A 19,918-nucleotide genomic window follows, 5' to 3' on the forward strand; every position below is an offset into this window, starting at 1 on the left:
TCTGACTGAGACGCAGCAGGACTCTCCCACTGTGGAGCTTTCTTCAGAAAGCAGATGTAGAGCTGCTGGAGCCAGAGAGCTCAGGGCAGTGCAAGCAGAGGATGTGAGCACAGCCCCTAGGCGTGGAGGTGTGGGATATGGCTAAGAGGGAGCAGGCAGCAGATGGAGAGCAGCATGCAGAAATAGCTTGTGCCAGCAGGTCACACCACTTTCATTGGGCCTCAAAGCCTGTGAAAGAGGTGAGACTTGAACATCCTACTGCTTCTTGCAGAGCCTGAGTAGACTGTAAATCAGCCACGCAATCTCCTCCTCTCTGGGGCCATTGCTTGGGCGTGGGAGCCCCGCTCATGCATGGAACCCCCTACAAGAAAAGGATTCCCAGGACACTTTGCAGGGCCCTGCAGGCCCATGGAGATGCTGCCCAGCTGCCAGCACGTGTGCGCCCCGCAGCCCACAAGCGCCCGCAGCAGCTGTGCTGGCTCCCAGCAGCAGAGCTGAGACAGGAAGGAGGTGGCTTCCCCCCCTGCACACCAGCCCCCGCCAGGAAGTGGCTGTGGCCGCTCGCGTACTGGTTTGAGACAACATGGGGCGTAGCTGCTGCTACTGCACTCCTGCCCCAGCAATGTGTCTGCGGGGCCCACCAAACAGCCAGCACCTTGCCACCTCCTTCTGCTCGGTCAGCTACATTTCAGACTGCCATAAGGGTTTCTCACATCAGCCCTTTTTCGGTTCTCGTGCACCACTGGGGCCTCCAATCCTGTGGGAGCCCTTTCCCTAAGCGCAGGGGCCTGGGAGACCTTGTTGGCAAAGCTCGTCCTCACTTCCTCCTCCTGGACATGTCCCTTTTCACTGGAGCTCAGTCCAGCTTAGCCAGGTCGTGTCTGAGATGTCAGCTCCTCTCCCATGCCTCCAGACTGCTCTTGTGTTCGGTGCACGCTGTGCTTCATGCCCTGCTGGGGGTCCTGCACTCAGTCTGGGGAGGCTAAAGCTGAGAATGACAAAGAAGAGGCTCTACCAGTGACACCAACCACACAGAGCAGTGTTAACACAGGAGTGTCCAAAGTCCTTCTCGAGTAGTCCTGTTGACCAGCAGAGTCAAGGGCATCGCCAAGACTCTCCTGTGCACTTTAGCTTCACCAGAGCTCCTGCATTGCTCTGAATTTGCTCCAGACCTTTGAAACATCTCCAGCATGGGAGACTGTACGACTTCTCAGGGCATCCTGTTCCAGTGCTCTGTCACCTTCGTAGGAAAGAACTTTTAGCTGCTGTTCAGACAGAACTTCCTGTGTTTCTTTGTGTCCTTATCTCTCATCCCATCCCTGGGCATCGCTGAAGAGAGTCTGCCCCATTCTCTTCATGCTCTCCCTTCAGTTATTTATATTCATAAATGTTTCCCCTGCTCTCAGGATTTGTTTTTCTTTGCTGAAGCAGCCCAGGACTCTCAGCCTTTCCTTATATGACACACCCGGGGACACAGGCTACAGCAAGGTGCTGTTAGCAGCCCTGAGAGGCTCCTTGTCACCTTTGGGCCAGCAGCCCCAGGGCACCTAAATCCATGGGCAGGGAGTGGGGTTGGCAGCAGGGCAGTGGCCATGCAGGCACCCTGGGGCCAGATGCTGTGGGGCAGGGACAGTGTATCCCATGTAGGTCTACACTGCCCTGTAGTCACATGCGGCAGTCAGTATCTAGGGTAGTTTGACCAGTTCTTGTCCTTTTCTTGCTTTATTTAAAGACTGAACACATCTGGATTAAATGAAGAAACAGAGCAGGACCTGGCGGCACTCAAGGGAAGAATGGAATTATTGCTGCTGGCATAGACATTCCCTGGGGGGTTGGACCATACCTGCAGAAAGGCCTAACTTTTCTATGCTGTTTTAGCTGTGCTATGCTATTTGCTAAACCTCCAGAGATGGGAGTTTTCTCCATTACTGCCCATCTGGGCCCATGTTCACCTGAAAGGCAGTAGCGCCCTAGCACCTTGAGGGGTCCGGCTGTACGGTAAATCATAAACTAGCAAAACAATCCTCTCCATGGCCAGATATGTTGCCTTGGCATGGAATCCCTGCTTGCGCATGGAAAACCCCAGGACACCCAGGAGGTGGTCCTGGCCTGGGCCTACCTAGAGAGCATGCAGGACAACTCTGGCTCCTTGCAGGGGCCGACAGAGAGAAGGAGGAGCTGCCTGTACTCCCTGAAGCTGTGTGTCCCACAACCCACCAGCTCCCGCAGCAGCTCTCCTTGCCCCGGCTTGCACTAGGAAGGAGGTGGTTTTCCTCTGCATGCCAACTCTCACGAGGAAGCCACCATGGCAGCCCAGGTGCTGGTGTGGGGCAGTACAGGGCAAATCACTGCACTCCTGCCCCAGCACAGATCTGTGGTCCCACTGAACAGTTCACCCCTCACCACCTGCTCCTGCTCAGCCAGCTGCATTTCAGATCACGAGAATGTCTCCGCAGCATTGTATCTTTCCAAAGTCCTCAGAGTTTTCAAATGTTATGACATACCTTACTATTGCACCCAGTAAATGTTTTTCCATTTCAATGACCACTCAGAGAAGAGGAGGGCAACTCTGAAGGGACACCTGTCTGCTCCCTTGGTGTCACGGGGTGTAGTTCACAGGCTCCCAGGAGGCACCAAGATTTCTTAGCTCAGTCCTTTCTTGATCCTTATGCACTAACTACTGCCTGAGGCCTTTCCCTAAGCACAGCCACCTGAGAGACCTTGCTGGCAAAGCTCACCCTGGTTTCCTCCTTCTCAAAATGCCCTTTTGCACTGGAGCTCAGGCCACCTTAGCGAGGTAGCCCTCCTGAGGCTTTATGGTGCTCTGTGGAGGCCGTCCTTCATGCCCTCCTGCTTGCTCTGCACTCAGGCAGATGCTGGGGAGATTAAATGTGATGATCACAAAGGCAAAGCTCTGCCTGTGACAGCACCCACACGGAATGGAGTTAACCTGGAGCAAACCCTTGTCCTCCCAAGAGTGGCAGGGTCCAGGGCAGCACCACCAGTCTCCTGTGCCCTTCACCTTTGTCCCCAGAGCTCCCAAGTTGCTCTGGATTTGCTCCAGCTCTTTGTGGCACTATAAAGAGATACAGATACACCAAAGGCTCACATTGTCGTAGCATGAAATGTAGTTGGATGAGGAGATATAGAAACAGGTGCTGTGATATAGACTGTTCAGTGGCCCAGCAGATGCATGTGCTTTGAAAAACAGTGGCACTCAGCCTGCCACAACTCCTTTCCCCTCAGGGCTCATGTTCAGCAGGGGAACCACGTCCTAGCTGCCTCAGAGCTCCGTGGGACAAGCTTAATCTCTATGGGGGCTTCTGGGTTGTGGGTGTCACACTTGCAAGCAACCAGACACCACCTCCTTCCATGCACAGGCTGCCAGGAGGAGCCAAGTCCTTCCTCAAAATGTCCCATAGAGCCCTGGAATGGGTCTGACTTGGTGCCACCCTGAAGCTTTCTATGTTTAGATCCCAGAGGCAGTTCCAGTGCTTGGTCCCAAGTGGAGGATTGCGGTGAAGAGGGACCTGTTGCAGGGTTGGTCCCACAGCAGGAAGGAAGATGCAGCAGAGGCTGCCCGAGGACAGTGCCTGTCAGGATTGCCAGCCCCAGCTCCTCATGGATTCAGGGATAGGAAGGGCCCAGGCATGCCCTGCACATGCTGCAGGCACCCAGCTGGAACCCCTGCTTAGCTCATCAAGATGTCCATAGGCAGAGCTGTGCAAGAACCCAGCCATTAGTTGGGCGGACACGAGATCCGCAAGAAGCGGATCCGAGATGCATATATGGGCATGCACGTGGATGGAGAACTTTATTGGAGATTGGGGCTTCGTCAGATGGGAGATAAGCCTCCTGATATCGTCTCAAAAGGTGTTTGCTGCACTGATAGGCTCCCCTGGCAGTGGGGCTTGCATCTCTGCCTATATATTGCCCTCCCCACTATGGGAGCAGTACTGGTCCAGGAGTCAAATGGGAGCGGGGGACTGTCCGATAGGAAAGGAGAGAAAAAGGATGGTCACCGATAGCCTGCTCCTTGCCAGGGCGCTGGGACTGCTGCTGTGTGTGCAGCTCTGCTGCGGTGAGTGCCTGTGGGCGCCTTGGGGCTGGAGTTGCTCATTCTCATGTCCAGTGTGGGAGGCAGTGATGAGTGTCTGGGCTATCATGGGGACTGTGCTTTTGATTGTAGGGCCAAGTGCTGAGCACATGTGACAGGACATGTCTTGGTCCATGTCCCTGTTGCCATTGGTGATGGGCATTTTGTGGCTGGAGGGGGCCCTGCCTTTGCACGTAGTATCCTGCAGTTCCCCGCGAATTTTTCACCTGCGCAAGCATAGGTTGAACGCATGGTCCATGCCCATAGCAGCGAGTGGAAGCCTCGAGGGTGGGGGGGCAGCCTTCAGAAATAGTCCCCCAAACCAGCCTTTCAAGGCAGACTGCCCCCTTTACCCATGGCACACCATGCTGGGGCTCTGTGTCTCCTGTGTATACACTCACAGGCACCGGGGAACTGCGACTGGCTAACGGAGGCAGCCGCTGCGCAGGACGGGTGGAGGTGAAGCACGAGGGCCAATGGGGCAGCGTGTGCAGCTATGACTTCGCCTGGGATGTCCATGCGGCCTCTGTGGTCTGCAAACAGCTGGGATGTGGCACTGTGGCCAGGACCTCCACATACGCCCCTTTTGGGGCTGGAGCTGGACAGATCTGGCTGCATCCCTACTTCTGCCGTGGCACTGAGACAGCGCTCCATGACTGTCCGCACTTGGGCTGGGGTCAGCACTTCTGTGATCATGATGCGGATGTTGGAGTGACATGCTCAGGTGAGGGATTATGTGAGCATGATGGGGTGCAACCAGTTGAGTGGTTGAGATTTGGAGCCAACACAACTACGCCCAGGGCCTCTCCACCATCTCTCCCTTTCCGGGATGAGATGGGGTGCAGGAGAGGGGTCAACAGGCAGCACCCTCTTCCCTTGTCAACACTTCTGATGCAGGTGCTGTGGAACTACGCCTTGTAAATGGAAGTGGTCCCTGTGAGGGCAGAGTGGAGGTGAAGCTGCAGGGCCAGTGGGGCACGGTGGCCGATGAGACATGGGACATGGAGGACGCTGAGGTGGTGTGTCAACAGCTGGGCTGTGGCTCTGCCAAAAGTGCTCACATCTCCACACCGTTTGGGAAAGGGTCTGGACCTGTCAGCCTGGTCCTGCCTGATTGTCGTGGAGATGAGTCTGCCCTGTGGGAATGCAATATCAACGGATGGGGTCCATATATAGGACTCCACGGATGGGATGTAGGCGTGATCTGCCAAAGTAAGAGCCCTGGGGTCACCCCATGCTGCCTTAGTCCTGCAATGGCTGTGCAAACACCAAGGCTGTGAACTACCAGCAACCACTCCCATCAAGTTCCTGACAGCCCCATGACACTGTGTCCTCTCTCTCCTGGCAGGATTTGTGCGGCTGGTTGGTGGGTATGGCACCTGCTCGGGACGTGTGGAGGTCAGGAAGGGCCGAGAATGGGCCACCCTCTGTGAGGCCCACATGGACCTCCACACTGCCAACGTCATCTGCAAGGAGCTGGGCTGTGGTGCAGCTCTGGCAGTCACCAGTGCGACACATTTTGGGTCTGGAGCTGGGCCCATCTGGGTCGGGGGCTTCGAGTGTGCAGGCAACGAATCCCTCCTGTCTGCCTGTGCCCGCAAACTTCCCCCTGCCCAGGGATGCACCCATGCCAACGACACTGGCATCATCTGCTCCCGTAAGAGCATGGGGTGAGGGGCAGAGTATGCTGAGGGGAGGGCAGGGAGGTCAGCAGAGGGGACAAGGCTGCCCCAGGCAGGCATGGGGCACACACACGCACTGAGGCCTGACTTGTGACAGCCGCCAGTGTATGGGTATTCAGGAGGGTGTGAGGAAGCAGAGGAGGCAATTCCTGCATGTCCTGTCACTCCAGGGGGATAGACACAGGGCTATCACCTCCCACTCCCTTTCTCCCTTCCAGCCTACACGGACTTCAGGCTGGTGAATGGCAGCACGGCCTGCGCAGGGCGGGTCGAGATGGAGGCGCGGGGCACCTGGCACTCCCTCTGTGACACTGGCTGGGACGAGCGCGACGCCCAGGTGCTCTGCCACCAGCTTGGCTGCGGGTTTGTCACCTCTGTGCCCCGCGGAGGGTATTTTGGGTCAGGGAGTGGCCCATTGTGGCGGGAAACGTTTCACTGCAGCGGGATTGAGTCCCACCTGGGAGCATGCCCTGCCACAGCACTGGGGATCCCTGCGTGTTCTCCGGGCAACACTGCTGCAGTCAATTGCTCAGGTGGGTGCAATCAGAACTGAATCAAGGAGAAGGACCTACTTCTGGGAGGGGACCTGGTAGCAGAAGATGTAATGATTTGCCCCCTTGCTCTGCTGCCACCAGGAGCTGTTGGACATGGGGACAGCCTGGAGAGGCAGGTGGTCTTGCAGGACCGATGAGGGCAGAGGGAATGCTCAGAAAAGTCACAGGGCTACAGGAACACAGGCAGGAGGGCAGGGGGGCCATGTTCTAACCCATCTAATCTCTGGGGCTTCCTGGTATCCCTGGAGATGACATCTGGCCTTGGGCTGCTGGTGACATTCTGGGGAGGGATTTGGCACAGGCTTTTAATTCTCTGCCACAAGGGCCGTATGGACCCACTGTGATGGTTCCCAGTTTGAGGGGTAGACCATGCATTGTTTGAGTCCTGTGGGCAGCTGCACAACCATGCGGCCCCTCAGAACATCTCCAATGGCTGTTGATTCAGGTGCTGCTGAACCCCTGCGTCTGGTGGGCGGGGAGAGCCGCTGTGATGGGCGCCTGGAGGTGGCCCTGAATGGAGCCTGGGGCCGAGTCCTGGCCGAGCACTGGGACACCAGCAGTGCCAACGTGGTGTGTCGGCAGCTCCGCTGTGGCGAGGCACAAAAGGCCCATGTGGCCCCAGTGCCGGGGCCAGCGTCTAGCCCTGTGGGGCTGAATGGGCTCCAGTGCATGGGCACGGAGGCTCGTGTGGCCCAGTGTAACTCCACGCTGCCCAGCGCCACAGCAGCCAACCACAGCGAGGACGTGGTTGTTGTGTGCTCGGGTGAGTGTGCCGGGAAGGGCCATGGGGCCCTGTGGGACCCAAGCAGCCTCCCCTCTCCGCGCTGTCTCTCACTGCAGAGAGCCGGCAGCTGCGGCTGGCGAGCGGGCCCGGGCGCTGTGCGGGGAGAGTGGAGGTCTACGTGCAGGGGGCCTGGAGCAGCGTCTGCCAGGACAACTGGGACCTGTGGGACGCCACTGTGGTCTGTCGCCAGCTGGGCTGTGGCAGGGCCTTGGCAACCCCCCGCTCAGCCCACTATGGCCAGGGCTCGGGGCCTGTGTGGCTGGGGGCCGGGGGCTGCCTGGGCACCGAAGCCACACTCTGGCACTGCCCAGCGCCGACCCCAGTGGGGGGCAGCTGCAGGCAGGGCAGCGACGCAGCAGTCATCTGCTCAGGTCAGCACCGCTGCTACCTGGCCAGGGGACTGTGCTGCCCTGGGAGCGGCCCTGGGGCCAGCCCTCCCCACTCTCCTCCCTGACCACCTCCGCACGCCCTGAGCCGACCGCGGGGGCCTAGACAGCACCTTCTCCCCACAGAGCCAAGGGGTCTGCTTCTTGGGATGCTGCTCTTGTGCCCCACGAGGGGTGCAGGGTGGCTGGGACAGTGGGGTGTCTGCCCCACCTCAGCTGAGCTGGACTCCCCTGTGCTGCCCCCTTGCAGAGCTCACAGACCTGCGGCTCGTGGGTAACAGCAGCTGCGCCGGGCGCCTGGAGGTCTTCTACAACGGGACGTGGGGCAGCGTGTGCGCCAATGGCACCAGCGCTGACACGGCCGCCGTGGTGTGTCGCCAGTTGGGTTGTGGGGCTGGAGGCCAGCTGCAATCTGCCTCAGAAAATGCATGGGGCTCAAGCCCTGCCTGGCTGTCCTGGGTGAAGTGTGTGCCTGGAACCAACTCCTTGTGGCACTGCCCCTTGGCTCCCTGGCACCTGCAGCCCTGTGACTCTGCTGGGGACATCCATGTCACCTGCGATGGGAAGCCTGGAGGCAGCACAGGGCCTCCGACGCCAGCCACGGCAACCATCTGTCCAGACGGCACAACCTGCACAGGTAGCTCTGCCCGCACAGGGCAGCATGGTAGCCCCAGGGACAGTGCAGCTCCAGCCCACTGGAGGGGGAGGCCCTCTGCCAAAAACCCATCTGCCTGGGGACTGCCCCAGTTCGCGCCCATGCAGGAGTCACGCCCCAGGCGGATGGGGGACCTCCTTGGCCTTCCTGTCCTCACAGCTTCTCCCCTGCCTTGCCACGTGTGTCCACTGGCCTAGAGATGCAGGATGAGAAAGAGAGTCCCTGTCCTCAATTCATGTGTTGCTGTCCTCACAGGTGCTACTAGCGACCCAAAAGCAGCTGCTGGGGCCATGCCAGTGCCTACCATGCTCTGCATCGTTCTCGCCACCTTTCTCTTCCTTGCCCTGGGTGCCCTCGCTGTGCAGGCTTGGCGTGCTGTTGCTCTGCACAGAGGTTTGTGGCACCGGGGGTCTGTGGGGCTGAAACTTCCAGGACAAGGGACCACAGCAGATCAAATACAGGCTGTGGACTACTCATGGTTTCCAGACTTCTCACCTATGGGGTAGCCCGTCTGTCCAGGCTGGGAACCGGTGAGATGGTAGAAACTAGGAGGCTGGGTGGGGGTGAGGGCAGGTCCTGATGCAACACAGGGTCAAGGCAAGGAGATTGAGACGTTCAGAGGATTGAGCAAAGCTGTGGGGCTGGGCCACAAAGGTAGCGGGAGGCTTGCGGGTGACCCCTAATATCCACTGTGCTGTACTTGTGGCCTTGAGTTATAGCTGCCTTCCTTTCCAGGTGCTAGCACAGATGCAGATGCAGCCTATGAGGCTGTGTATGAGGAGCTTGACTACACCATGACACCAGAGTACCAGAAGATGCCGAGCGCCTCAGGTGCGTGTTCCATTGGCCTGGGAGGACATGGCTCCCAATAGCCCTTCCCTGTCTCTCCCAGCCCATCCCTGGCGACTTTCCTTGCTGAGGAATGTCTCTGGGCCACATCCCCATGCACCCACTGCAGCACCTGATATCAGAGCCTGGCCAGGTACTGGCCATGAGGAGCTACTGTGTGGGGCATCTCCAGGTTCCACACATTACCTGCTCTGGCATGAGGCCATCGTGCCCAGGGTGCAGGCCAGGGCATGGGGCCAGGCAGCCTCCCTTAACATTCCCTGCTCCAGGCTCCCCATCTGAAGGCTCAGCCATTAAGCTGGCTTATTATACCAGCTATAGTGTGGAAGGCAGCAGTACTGGGACAGCACCAGGTACGTGGCAACCCCAGCTCTGCAGACTGTGGGTGGGAACAACGCAACTCTGGTCTGGCCCTCAATTCACTCTGCTCTCTGTCACAGGCACCCCTGCTGTGACCAGGCACGATCTGCTGGACGGGTATGATGATGCTGAAGCTGTTCTGGATTCAGGAGAGGCTGCTGCTCCAGGGCTGAGCAACAGAGTTGTCTGTGAGACAGCAAGGCTAGGAGGTAAGAGGTGCCACAACCTGCACAGCAGCCGATGCAAGTGTTGTGCCGGCCTGCAGGGAGAAGCAGCTCCTCCATACACAGCCATGGCAGTGGGCAGCAGCTGGGCACAGGAGGGCCTTGGTCCAGGCCTGGCAGCCAGAGCATGATATGGCCTCTCTTAGTCACCAGGATTGCTCTTTCCAGAAGGAAGACAACCCTACCTGAACCCCACAGAGCCACCAGGAGATTCAACAGATGCCCTGTCCTCAACAACCAAAGATGCAGGCTACGACGACATTGGGGTGAGCAGCCCCAGCATGTCACTGTGAGTGCTGTGGGGCTGTACCATGGGCGTCTCTGAGGACATGTGAGCATGGTGTGAAGGGGCGCTGCCTCTGCAAAGCCATGGCCTGAGTGACCAGCCACTGAGGCCTACTTGGGATTCTGGACCCCTGAGGAACTTCCTCCATTCTTACTCCCACACAACCTTCTGGCTGCTGCCTGAGCTTTTACGTCCTTCTGCTGTGCATCTCTCTCTTTCTTTTTAAGAAAATTAAAAATTGAAAATAACCATATGTGGAGTCTTAGCACAAGGTTTAAGACTTCATTCATTGTGCCGTATCGTGGAGATGGCTGGGCTAGAAAAGTACCATATTCTGCTAAGTGTGGTCCTTCTTATGTGAAATCCGCCCCTCTTTGGCCACACTTGCATGAGGTTAGTCTATTACAATGGCTGCTGTGGGCATTTTGCCTGCATGGCCCTAAGCCAGGACACCTCTCTTCATGGTATCCCGTCTACTACGCCTTGCTCCCATGCAGTGCTTGCTAGGTCACCATCACAGGCACTGCACAGTGCCCACAGACAGTGCACTGCAGAGTGAGCACAGCTCTGCATAAGGAGATAGACATGGCTGATACTCACCTTTGTGGCAGTGCCCAGCTACCAGGCTTCCTCTCCTCGCCAGACGTTATCCTTTCTTCAAGGAATGTCTGCAGGCTGACTGCCAAGAGAAGATTCTAGTGTTATGGGTGGTGGTATCTTGAAGGGAGGCTTTGGCCTTCCTTCCTGCCACAACACAACAGCCTCCTCCACGAAAGCGTGAAACACACGCTCTGTTCAGCATGGGAGGCATCCTTGATCACCATTGAAAAGCTTCTGGACCCATCTTCTTCACCCTTCCCTTCTGACATTTATAGCCACTAACAGAAAGGTCAACATCATGCTTCTCTTCTCCATGCTGAACGGGCCCAGCTCTGATCGCCTTTCCTTGTACAACACATGCTCCCATCCCTTCAGCATCTTAGGAGTTCTATGCTGGACTCACTCCAATAGCTCCATGTCTCTCTTGTTCTGAGGACCCCCGAACTGTGCATAGCTCTGCACATGTGGTCTCCCCAGAGCTGAGTAAAAAGGAAGGGAGGAGCCTTTCCCTCAGCTTGCTGCCAACACTCTGCCTAATACAGCCCAGGACATCATTGCTCAACTTGGCCACGAGGAAACATTGCTTACCGTCTGCTTGTTGTCCACCATGCCTCCCAGGTGTTTCTCTGAAGGCTGCTTTCCAGCATGTCAGACCACAGTCTCTGCTGGGGCAAAGGGTTGTTCTGCCCCAGGCGCAATAGTCTGCACTTCCCTCTGTTCAACTTCATGTGGTTTGCCTCTCCCCATGTCTCCTGCCTGTTGAGCTACTGAGTCACAGCACAGATCTTCTTGGGCTCAGTGGCCCTGCTGGCTGCTCTGCACTCAGGCAGTTTTTGGGGAGGTGGAATGTGATGATCACAAAGGCCAAGCTCTGCCTGTGACAGCACCCGCCCAGAGTGGAGTTAACCAGGAGCATGCCCAGTTCATCCCAAGAGTTACAGGGTCCAGGGCAGCACCACCAGTCTTCTGTGCCACTCAGTTTTGCCCCCAGAGCTCCTGGGTTTCTCTGGATTTGCTTCAGATCTTTGTGGCAGCGTCACTGCAGAGAGATGCTGATACATCAAAACCTCACGTTATCATAGTGTGAAATACAGCTGGATGAGCAGATAGAAAAGCATCAGGTGAGATAGAGACTGCTCAGCAGCCCAACAGATGCATGTGCTCTGAAAAATAGTGGCACTCACCCTGCTACAACTGCTTCCTTTTGGGGCCACATGTGCAGCAGGGGAACTACCTCCTTCCTGTCTCCAAGCTCCACGGGGAAAGCTGGATCTGCACTGGGGCTTCTGGGCTATGGGTGTCACACTTGCAGGCAGCCGGGCACCACCTCCATCCACCTGCAGGCCTCTGCAAGGGGCCAAGGCCTTCCTGAAAATGCCCCATGGATGCCTGCAATGGGCCTCACTTGTTGTCACCCTGTAAGTTTCTATCCCACTGGCAGCCCCTGTGCCTCCTGTGCTCATGCAGAGGACTGCTGAGGACAGCAGGGCCAAAATCAGCCCCACAGCATGAAGGAGGCTGCAGCAAATGTTGCCCCAGGCAGAGGATGGTCCATATCAGGGGCCATTGCTGGGCTCCCTGGCACAATGTGCCAGACTCCCCCAAACCTGTGCTCAGCCTTAGGGAGGTCCCCTCATCCCCTTGTACACGATGCATGCTCCCAGGTGGGGAGCTGTGCTCAATTCACCAAACTCCTCTTCGTACAGCAGTGCCGATGCCCCGCCATTGGCATAGTGCACTAGGTATGAGAAGAGTATCTATCTGAGCTGCATATATGGGCATGCAAGTGGATGGAGAAGTTATTGGAGGTTGGGGCTTCATCAGATGGGAGATAACCCTCCTGATAATGTCTCAAAAGGTGTTTGCTGCACCGATTGGCCCTCCTGGCACTGGGACTTGCATCTCTGCCTATATATTGCCATCTCCAGTAAGGGGGCGGTGGTGGTGCAGGAGCCAAGCAGGAGCTGGGTATTGTGTGTGCCTGGAACCAACTCCTTGTGGCACTGTCCCTCAGCCTGCAGCCCTGCAACTCCGCTGGGGACACCCACATCACCTGCGATGAGAAGCCTGGAGGCAGCACAGGGCCTCCCACGCCAGCCACGGCAACCATCTGTCCAGATGGCACGGCCTGCACAGGTGGCGCTTCCAGGGCAGGGCAGCAAGGTGGCTCCAGGAACAGCGCAGCTCCAGTCTGCTGGAGGGGGAGCCGTTCTGCCAAGAACCCAGCTGCCTGGGGACTGCCCCTTCTGTCTGTGCCAAATTTCTGACTGCAGCAGTCAGATCCCAGGCAGAGGGGTGTCCGCCTCAGCCTCCCTGTCCTCACAGCTTCTCCCCTGCATTGCCATGTATGTCCACTGCTTCAGAGATGTAGGATGGGAGAGAGTCCCTGCCCTCAATCCAGCTGTGCCACATGTTGCTGTCCTCACAGATCATAGAATCATAGAATCATAGAATGCTTAAGGTTGGAAGGGACCTCTAGAGGTCATCTAGTCCAACCCCCCTGCACACACAGGGTCACCTAGAGCACGTGGCACAGGACTGCGTCCAAGCAGGTTTTGAAGATCTCCAGAGAAGGAGACTCCACAACCTCTCTGGGCAGCCTGTTCCAGCGCTCTGTCACCCTCACTGTTAAAAATTTTTTCCTTAAGTTCATGTGGAACTTTTGGTGCTTCAGTTTGTGGCCATAACCTCTGGTTCTGTCGGTGGCCACCAGTAAAAAGAGGCCAGCACCATCCTCCTCACTCCCTCTCTTGAGGTACTTACACACAGTGATTGGATCCCCTCTCAGCCTTCTCTTCTTCAGGCTGAACAGGCCCAGCTCCTTCAGCCTCTCCTCATAGGGCAGATGTTCCAGGCCCCTGATCATCCTTGTGGCCCTGCACTGGACTCTCTCCAGCAGCTCCACATCCGTCTAGTACTGTGGAGCCCAAAATTGGACACAATACTCTAGATGCGGCCTCACCAGGGCTGAGTAGAGGGGCAGGATCACCTCCCTCGACCTGCTGGAGACGCTCTTCTTAATGCACCCACAGATCCCATCCACCTTCTTGGCCACAAGGGCACACTGCTGCCTCATGGTCAACTTGTTGTCCACCATGACACCCAGGTCTTTCTCTGCAGAGCTGCTCTCCAGAAGGTCAGTCCCCAGCCTGTACTGGTGTCTGGGGTTATTCCTCCACAGGTGCAAGACCTTGCACTTGGCCGTGTTGAATTGCATGAGGTTTTTCACTGCCCAGTTGTCCAGTCTGTCCAGGTCCCTCTGGATGGCAGCGCAGCCCTCTGGGGTATCGGCTACTCCTCCCAGTTTGGCATCATCAGCAAACTTGCTGAGGGAGTACTCTGTGCCTTCATCCAGGTCATTGATGAATACATTGAACAGGACTGGACCAAGGACTGACCCCTGGGGGACCCCGTTAGCTACAGGCCTCCAACTAGACTCTGCATCACTGATCACCACCCTCTGAGCTCTGCCATCCAGCCAGTTCCTAATCCACCTCACTGTGCACTCATCTATCCCATACTTCCGGAGCTTTCCCAGGAGGACGTTGTGAGGGACAGTGTCAAAAGCCTTGGTGAAGTTGAGATAGACGACATCCACCGCTCTCCCCTCATCTATCCAGCCGGTCATTTCATCATAGAAGGCTATCAGGTTAGTCAAGCAAGATTTCCCCTTGATGAATCCATGCTGACTACTCTTGAGCACCTTCTTGTCCTCCATGTGCTTGGAGACAACGGCCAGCATGAGCCGTTCCATCACTTTTCTGGGGACGGAGGTGAGGCTCACTGGCCTGGGTCCTCCTTCTTGCCTTTTTTGAAGACTGGCGTGACATTGGCCTTCTTCCAGTCTTTCGGCACCTCCCCTGTTCTCCAGGATCTTTCAAAGATGATGGAGAGTGGCTTAGCTATGAGCTGTGCCAGCTCACGCAGCACTCTGGTGTGCATCCCATCAGGGCCCATGGATTTGTGGGAATCAAGGTTCCTTAGGTGCTCTCTGACCCAATCTTCCTCTACCCAGGGCGAGTCTTCCTCTCCCTTGGCTTCTTCTCTTGTCCCTAGGACTTGGGGCTCTAAAGGGCTGCCCTTGGCAAACACCGAAGCAAAGAAGGCATTGAGCAACTCTGCTTTTTCTGTGTTATTTGTAACCAGGGTGCCCATCCCATTCACCAGCGGACCCACGTTTTCCCTGGTCTTCCTTTTGCTGTTTATATATTTGAAGAAGTTTTTCTTGTTATTTTTAAGGTCTCCTGCCAGATTGCTTTCCAAACGCACCTTAGCTTTCCTTGTTGCATCTCTGCATTCCCTGACTACGTTCCTGTATTTCTCCCAGGGGACCTGTCCTTTTTTCCACATTCTAGATACCGCTGCCTTCTGCTTGAGCATTGCCACAAGCTCCCTGCTCATCCACGCAGGTCTCCTGCCTCCTCTGCCTGACTTCTTACACGCAGGGATGCACTGTTGCTGGGCATGGAGGAAGTGCTGCTTGAAAACTAACCAGCTCTCTTGGGCACCCCTTCCTTCTAGAGCTCTAGCCCATGGGATTCTTCCGAGGAGGTCTCTGAAGAGGCTAAAGTTGGCCCTCCTGAAGTCCATCATCGCAAGGCTACTTACAGCCCTGCCTCCTCCTCGTTTAATCCTGAACTCCACCAACTCATGGTCACTGCAGCCGAGGCTACCCCCCACCTTAACATCTCCTACAAGTCCCTCCCTATTTGATAGCCCACCTCTCCTCGTCGGCTCCTCCACAACCTGTGTCTAAAAGTTATCGTCGACGCTCTGCAGGAACCTCCAGGACTGTTTGTGCCTGGCTGTGTTGTCCTTCCAGTTGATGTTGGGGTAGTTGAAGTCCCCCATGAGAACCAGGGCCTGTGACTGTGAGGCAATATCCAGCTGACTATAGAAGGCCTCATCAACCTCCTCGTCCTGGTCAGGTGGCCTGTAGCAGACACCCACCACAGAGTCTCCCACATTAGCCTGCTCTCTAATCCTTATCCACAAGCTCTCAACTTGCTCATCATCCACTCCCAGGTTGAGCTCCATGCATTCCAGTTGCTCTCTCACATAAAGAGCAACTCCACCACCTCGCCTTCCCAGCCTGTCCTTCCTAAAGAGCACATACCCTTCCATGGCAGCACTCCAGTCGTGCGAGCTATCCCACCACATCTCTGTGATTCCAATGAGATCATGTCACTGGGACCACACACAGATCTCCAGTTTGTCCTGCTTATTCCCCATGCTTCACGCATTGGTGTACAGGCATTTCGGGGAAGTAACCGAGCCCACAGGTTTCCCAGGAGGGGTGAAAGAGGACCCTCTGTGATCATTTCCTATCCTCACTACCCCACTAGCATATTCCTGCTGGAAGCCATCTGACCAAGGCTGTGTGGTACTGTTCGCCATGTCTGTGTGACACTCCCCTTCCCCCTTCTCACGAAGGGGGGCCTCCCAGCAGCTCCCCTCCCAGCAGCTGCTGGGGCCATGCCAGTGCCCACCATGCTCTGCATCGTTCTCGCCACCCTTCTCTTGCTCGCCCTGGGTGCCGTCACTGTGCAGGCCTGGTGTGCAATTGCTCTGTGCAGAGGTTTGTTGCACTGGGGTACTCTTGGGCAGAAGCTTTATGGGGTGGCCTGACTGTCCAGGCTGGGACCTGGTAAGATGGTGGAGGCTAGGAGGCCTGGTGGGGGTGACGGCAGTGCCGGGGGTAGCAGATGGTTCAGGCAAGGATATTGAGGCACTCAGAAGATGGGGCAAAGCTGTGGGGCTGGGCCTCAGAGGTAGCGGGATGATTGCAGGTGATCGCTAATATCCACTGTGCTGTATCTGTGGCCTTGCTTATGGCTGCCTTCCTTTCCAGGCTCTGGCACAGATGCGGATGCAACCTATGAGGCCGTCTATGAGGAGCTTGACTACACTGTGACACCAGAGCACCAGGAGATGCCGAGCAGCTCAGACTGGTTTGCCACAGACCTGGGAGGACATGGCTCCCAATAGCCCTTCCCTGTCTCTCCCAGCCCATGCCCGGCAACTTTCCCTGCTGAGGGAGGTCTCTGGGCTGAGTCCCCACACACCTACTGCAGCACCCAACATCAGAGCCTGGCCACGTACTGGCCATTAGGAGCGGCCGTGTGAGGGCGTCTCCAGGCTCTCCACGGTCCCCGCTCTGCTGTGAGGCCATCGTGCCCAGGGTGCAGACCAGGCCATGGGGCCAGGCAGCCTCGCTTAACATTCCCTGCTCCAGGCTCCCCATCTGAAGGCTCAGCCACTAAACTGCCATATTACAACAGCTATAGTGTGGAAGCTGGCAGCACTGGGGCAGCACCAGGTATGTGGCAACCTCCAGCTCTGCAGCCTGTGGGTGGGAACAATGCAACTCTGAGCTGAGCCCAGGTTGAGTCTCCTGTTTGTCACAGACACCCCTGCCATGGCCAGTCATGACCCCCTGGACAGATATGATGATGCTGAAGTTGTGCTGGATCCGGGAGAGGCTGCTGATCCAGGGCTGAGCGACAGAGTTGTCTGCAAGACAGCCAGGCTAGGAGGTAAGAGATGCCACAACCTGCACAGCAGCTGATCCGAGTGTTGTGCCGGCTTCCAGGGAAAAGGCAGCTCCTCCATACACACCCATGGTAGTGGGCAGCAGCTGGGCACAGGAGGGCCTTGGTCCAGGCCTGGCATTTGGGGCATGAAGTGGCCTCTCTAAGTCACCGGGTTTGCTCTTTACAAAAGGAAGACAACCCTCCCTGATCCCCACAGAGCCACCAGGAGATGCAGCTGAGGCCCTGTCCTCAACACACAGGGATGCAGGCTATGATGACGTTGGTGTCAGCAGCTCCAGCCCGTCTCTCCATGGGAGTCTCTGAGGACATGTGAGCATGGCGTGAAGGGGTGCTGCCTCTGCGAAGCCATGGCCTGGCTACGCATGACCTTGTTCACCTGAGTGACCAGCCACTGGGGCCTGCTTGGGACTGTGAACCCTTGGGGAAATGCCTCCATTGTTACTCCCACACACACTTCTAGCTGCTGGCTGAGCTTTTATATCTTTCTGCTGTGCATTTCTCTTTTTTTCTATTACTAAAAAGGCATATGTAGAGTCTTATTACCCGAGTAAAGACTTCATTTGCCATATCGTGGAGGTGACTGGGATAGAAAAGTAGCATATCCTGCTCAGCGTGATCCTTCTTGCATGAAATCCATCCCTTTAGTTTGCCTTCCTGCCACAACACGAGGGCCCCATCCATGACAGCGAGAAACACATGTTGTGTCCAGCGTTGGAATTATCACTGAGCACCACTGAAAAGATTTTGGACCCATCTTCTTCACTCCCTCCCTTCTGATATTTATACCCACTAATGGAAAGGACAACATCAGGCTTCTCCATGCTGAACAGGCCCAGCTCTCTTTGTCTTTCCTTGTACAACAAATACTCCCATTCCTTCAGCATCTTAGGAGCCCTGCACTGGACTCACTGCAATAGCTCCAGATTTCTCTTGTAGTGGGGAACCCAGAATTGTGCACAGCTCTTCACAGTTTCATGATGTTGGAATCTACGATCCAATGTTGGAATTCATGATCCTGTGAGGAGGAAGCTGGATAAGAAGTAGGATTGCAACCCTGGACCTCAAGAAAGCTGACTTTGGAGGAATCCTCTGGGCAGGAGTCCTAGAAGGAAGGAGGGTCCAGGAGAGTTGGCTTATATTCAGACACCACTTTCTCCAAGCTCAGGATCGGTGCATTCATATAAGAAAGACTTTGAGCAAGGAGGGGCAGGAGACCTGAGTGGATGGACAAGGAGCTGTTGGGTAAGCTTAATGAGAGAAAGAGCATGTACATAATGTGGAAGAAGGGCGATGCCACATGGGAAGAATATAGGAACATTATCGGAGAATGCAGGGATGAAACGAGGAAGGCCAAGACCCATTTGGAATTAGTTAGCGAGGGATGTCAGGGGCAACAGGAAGGGCTTCTACAAATACATCAGCAGCAAGAGGAAGACTAGGGAAAATGTTAGTCCTCTGGTGAATGAGGCGGGTGCCTTGATGATGGAGGATGCAGAGAAGCAGAGATACTAAATGCTTTCATTGCTTCTGTCTTTACTGCTAAGACTAGTCCCCATGAACTATGGAGCCTGGAGACAAGAGAGAGAGCCAAGAAAGAGAACCTTCCTCTGGTCGAGGAGGATTGAGTTAGGGATTACTTAGGCAAATTGGACACCCATAAATCTATGGGCCCAGATGGGATGCACCCAAGAGTGCTAAGGGAACTGGCAGGGGTTATTGCTCAGCTGCTCTCCATCATCTTCAAGGGGTCATGGAGGGCCAGGCAGCCTCCCTTAACATCCCATGCTCCAGGCTCCCCATCTGAAGGCTCAGCCACAAAGCTGACTTATTACACCAGCAACAGTGTGGAAGCCGGTAGCATCTGGACTGCACCAGATATGTGGCAACCTCTGTTCTGCAGCCTGTGGGTGGGAACAACGCAACTCTGGCCCCACCCAGTATTCACTCTCCTGTCTTTCAGAGACACCCGTGTCCTGACAAGGCCCAACTCCCTGGCCAGATATGAGGATCTTGAATCTGTGATGGACCTGGGAGACGCTGCTGCTCCAGGGCTGAGCGACAGAGTTGTCTGCGAGACAGCAGCGCTAGGAGGTACGAGGTGCCACAACCTGCACAGCAGCTGATCCAAGTGTTGTGCCAGTCCTCCGGTAGAGACTACTTCTCCATACACAGACATGGCAGTGGGCAGCAGCTGGGCAAAGAAGGGCCTTGGTCTGGGCCTGGTAGCCACGGCATGAAATGGCCTCTCTAAGTCACCAGGTGTGCTCTGTCCAGAAGGAAGACAACCCTCCCTGAACCCCACAGAGTCAACAGGAGATGCAGCAGATGCCCTGTCCTCAACACTCAGGGATGCAGGCTATGATGAAGTTGGGGTGAGCAGCCCCTGACGGCACTGTGAGTGCTGTGGGACTGTACCATGGGAGTCTCTGAGGACACGTAAGCACTATGACCAGGGGTGCTGCCTCTGCGAAGCCATGGCCTGACCACACATGGCCTTGTTCACCTGAGTCACCAGCCACTGGGGCCTGCTTGGGACTGTGAACCCTTTGGGAGCTGCCTCCATTGTTACTCCCACACAAGCTTCTGGCAGCTGTCTTAGCCTTTATGTCCTTCCACTGTGCATTTCTCTTTTTCCTGTTAATAATAATAAAAAAAAGCGTGGGGTCTTATTACCAGAGTGAAGACTTCATTCACTCTGTCATGTCATGGGAGTGGCTGGGGTAGACAAGTAGCATACCTTGCTAAGTGTGATCCTTTTCGCAGGAAATCTGTCCCATTTGGCTACCCTTGCACGGGGCCAGTCTGTTACAATGGCTGCTGTGGCCATTTCACCTGCATTGCCCTAAGCCGGGACACCTCTCCTCATGGTGACCCAGGTACTATGCCCT

The 19,918-nt window shown here is 56.1% G+C and overlaps 1 protein-coding gene across 1 annotated transcript; it reads left to right on the top strand.

Moving 5' to 3' along the window:
- The first annotated feature begins 4,014 nt into the window (after nucleotides 1-4,014).
- On the top strand, nucleotides 4,015-19,417 carry LOC148592632 (scavenger receptor cysteine-rich type 1 protein M130-like). The gene is made up of 14 exons (XM_088534233.1): nucleotides 4,015-4,081; nucleotides 4,500-4,820; nucleotides 4,994-5,308; nucleotides 5,445-5,753; nucleotides 5,997-6,311; nucleotides 6,778-7,099; nucleotides 7,177-7,487; nucleotides 7,753-7,887; nucleotides 8,413-8,550; nucleotides 8,893-8,988; nucleotides 9,447-9,575; nucleotides 9,759-9,879; nucleotides 18,991-19,121; nucleotides 19,305-19,417. The coding sequence occupies exons 1-14, from the start codon at nucleotides 4,015-4,017 to the stop codon at nucleotides 19,415-19,417; spliced, it is 2,823 nt and encodes a 940-aa protein (XP_088390359.1).
- Nucleotides 19,418-19,918: the final 501 nt, after the last annotated feature.

This window comes from Tinamus guttatus, unplaced genomic scaffold (genome assembly GCF_059628265.1).
Source record: "Tinamus guttatus ecotype Peru unplaced genomic scaffold, ASM5962826v1 Tinamus_guttatus_pri_ptg000546l, whole genome shotgun sequence".
NCBI classification, from domain to species: domain Eukaryota; kingdom Metazoa; phylum Chordata; class Aves; order Tinamiformes; family Tinamidae; genus Tinamus; species Tinamus guttatus.

Excerpts from the sequence above, each read along its gene's own strand:
- LOC148592632 (XM_088534233.1), top strand. The coding sequence starts at position 4,015 with ATGGTCACCGATAGCCTGCTCCTTGCCAGGGCGCTGGGACTGCTGCTG. Across the intron at positions 6,312-6,777 it reads TGCTGCAGTCAATTGCTCAG|GTGCTGCTGAACCCCTGCGT; the intron begins GTGGGTGCAATC and ends CTGTTGATTCAG. Across the intron at positions 7,488-7,752 it reads CGCAGCAGTCATCTGCTCAG|AGCTCACAGACCTGCGGCTC; the intron begins GTCAGCACCGCT and ends GCCCCCTTGCAG.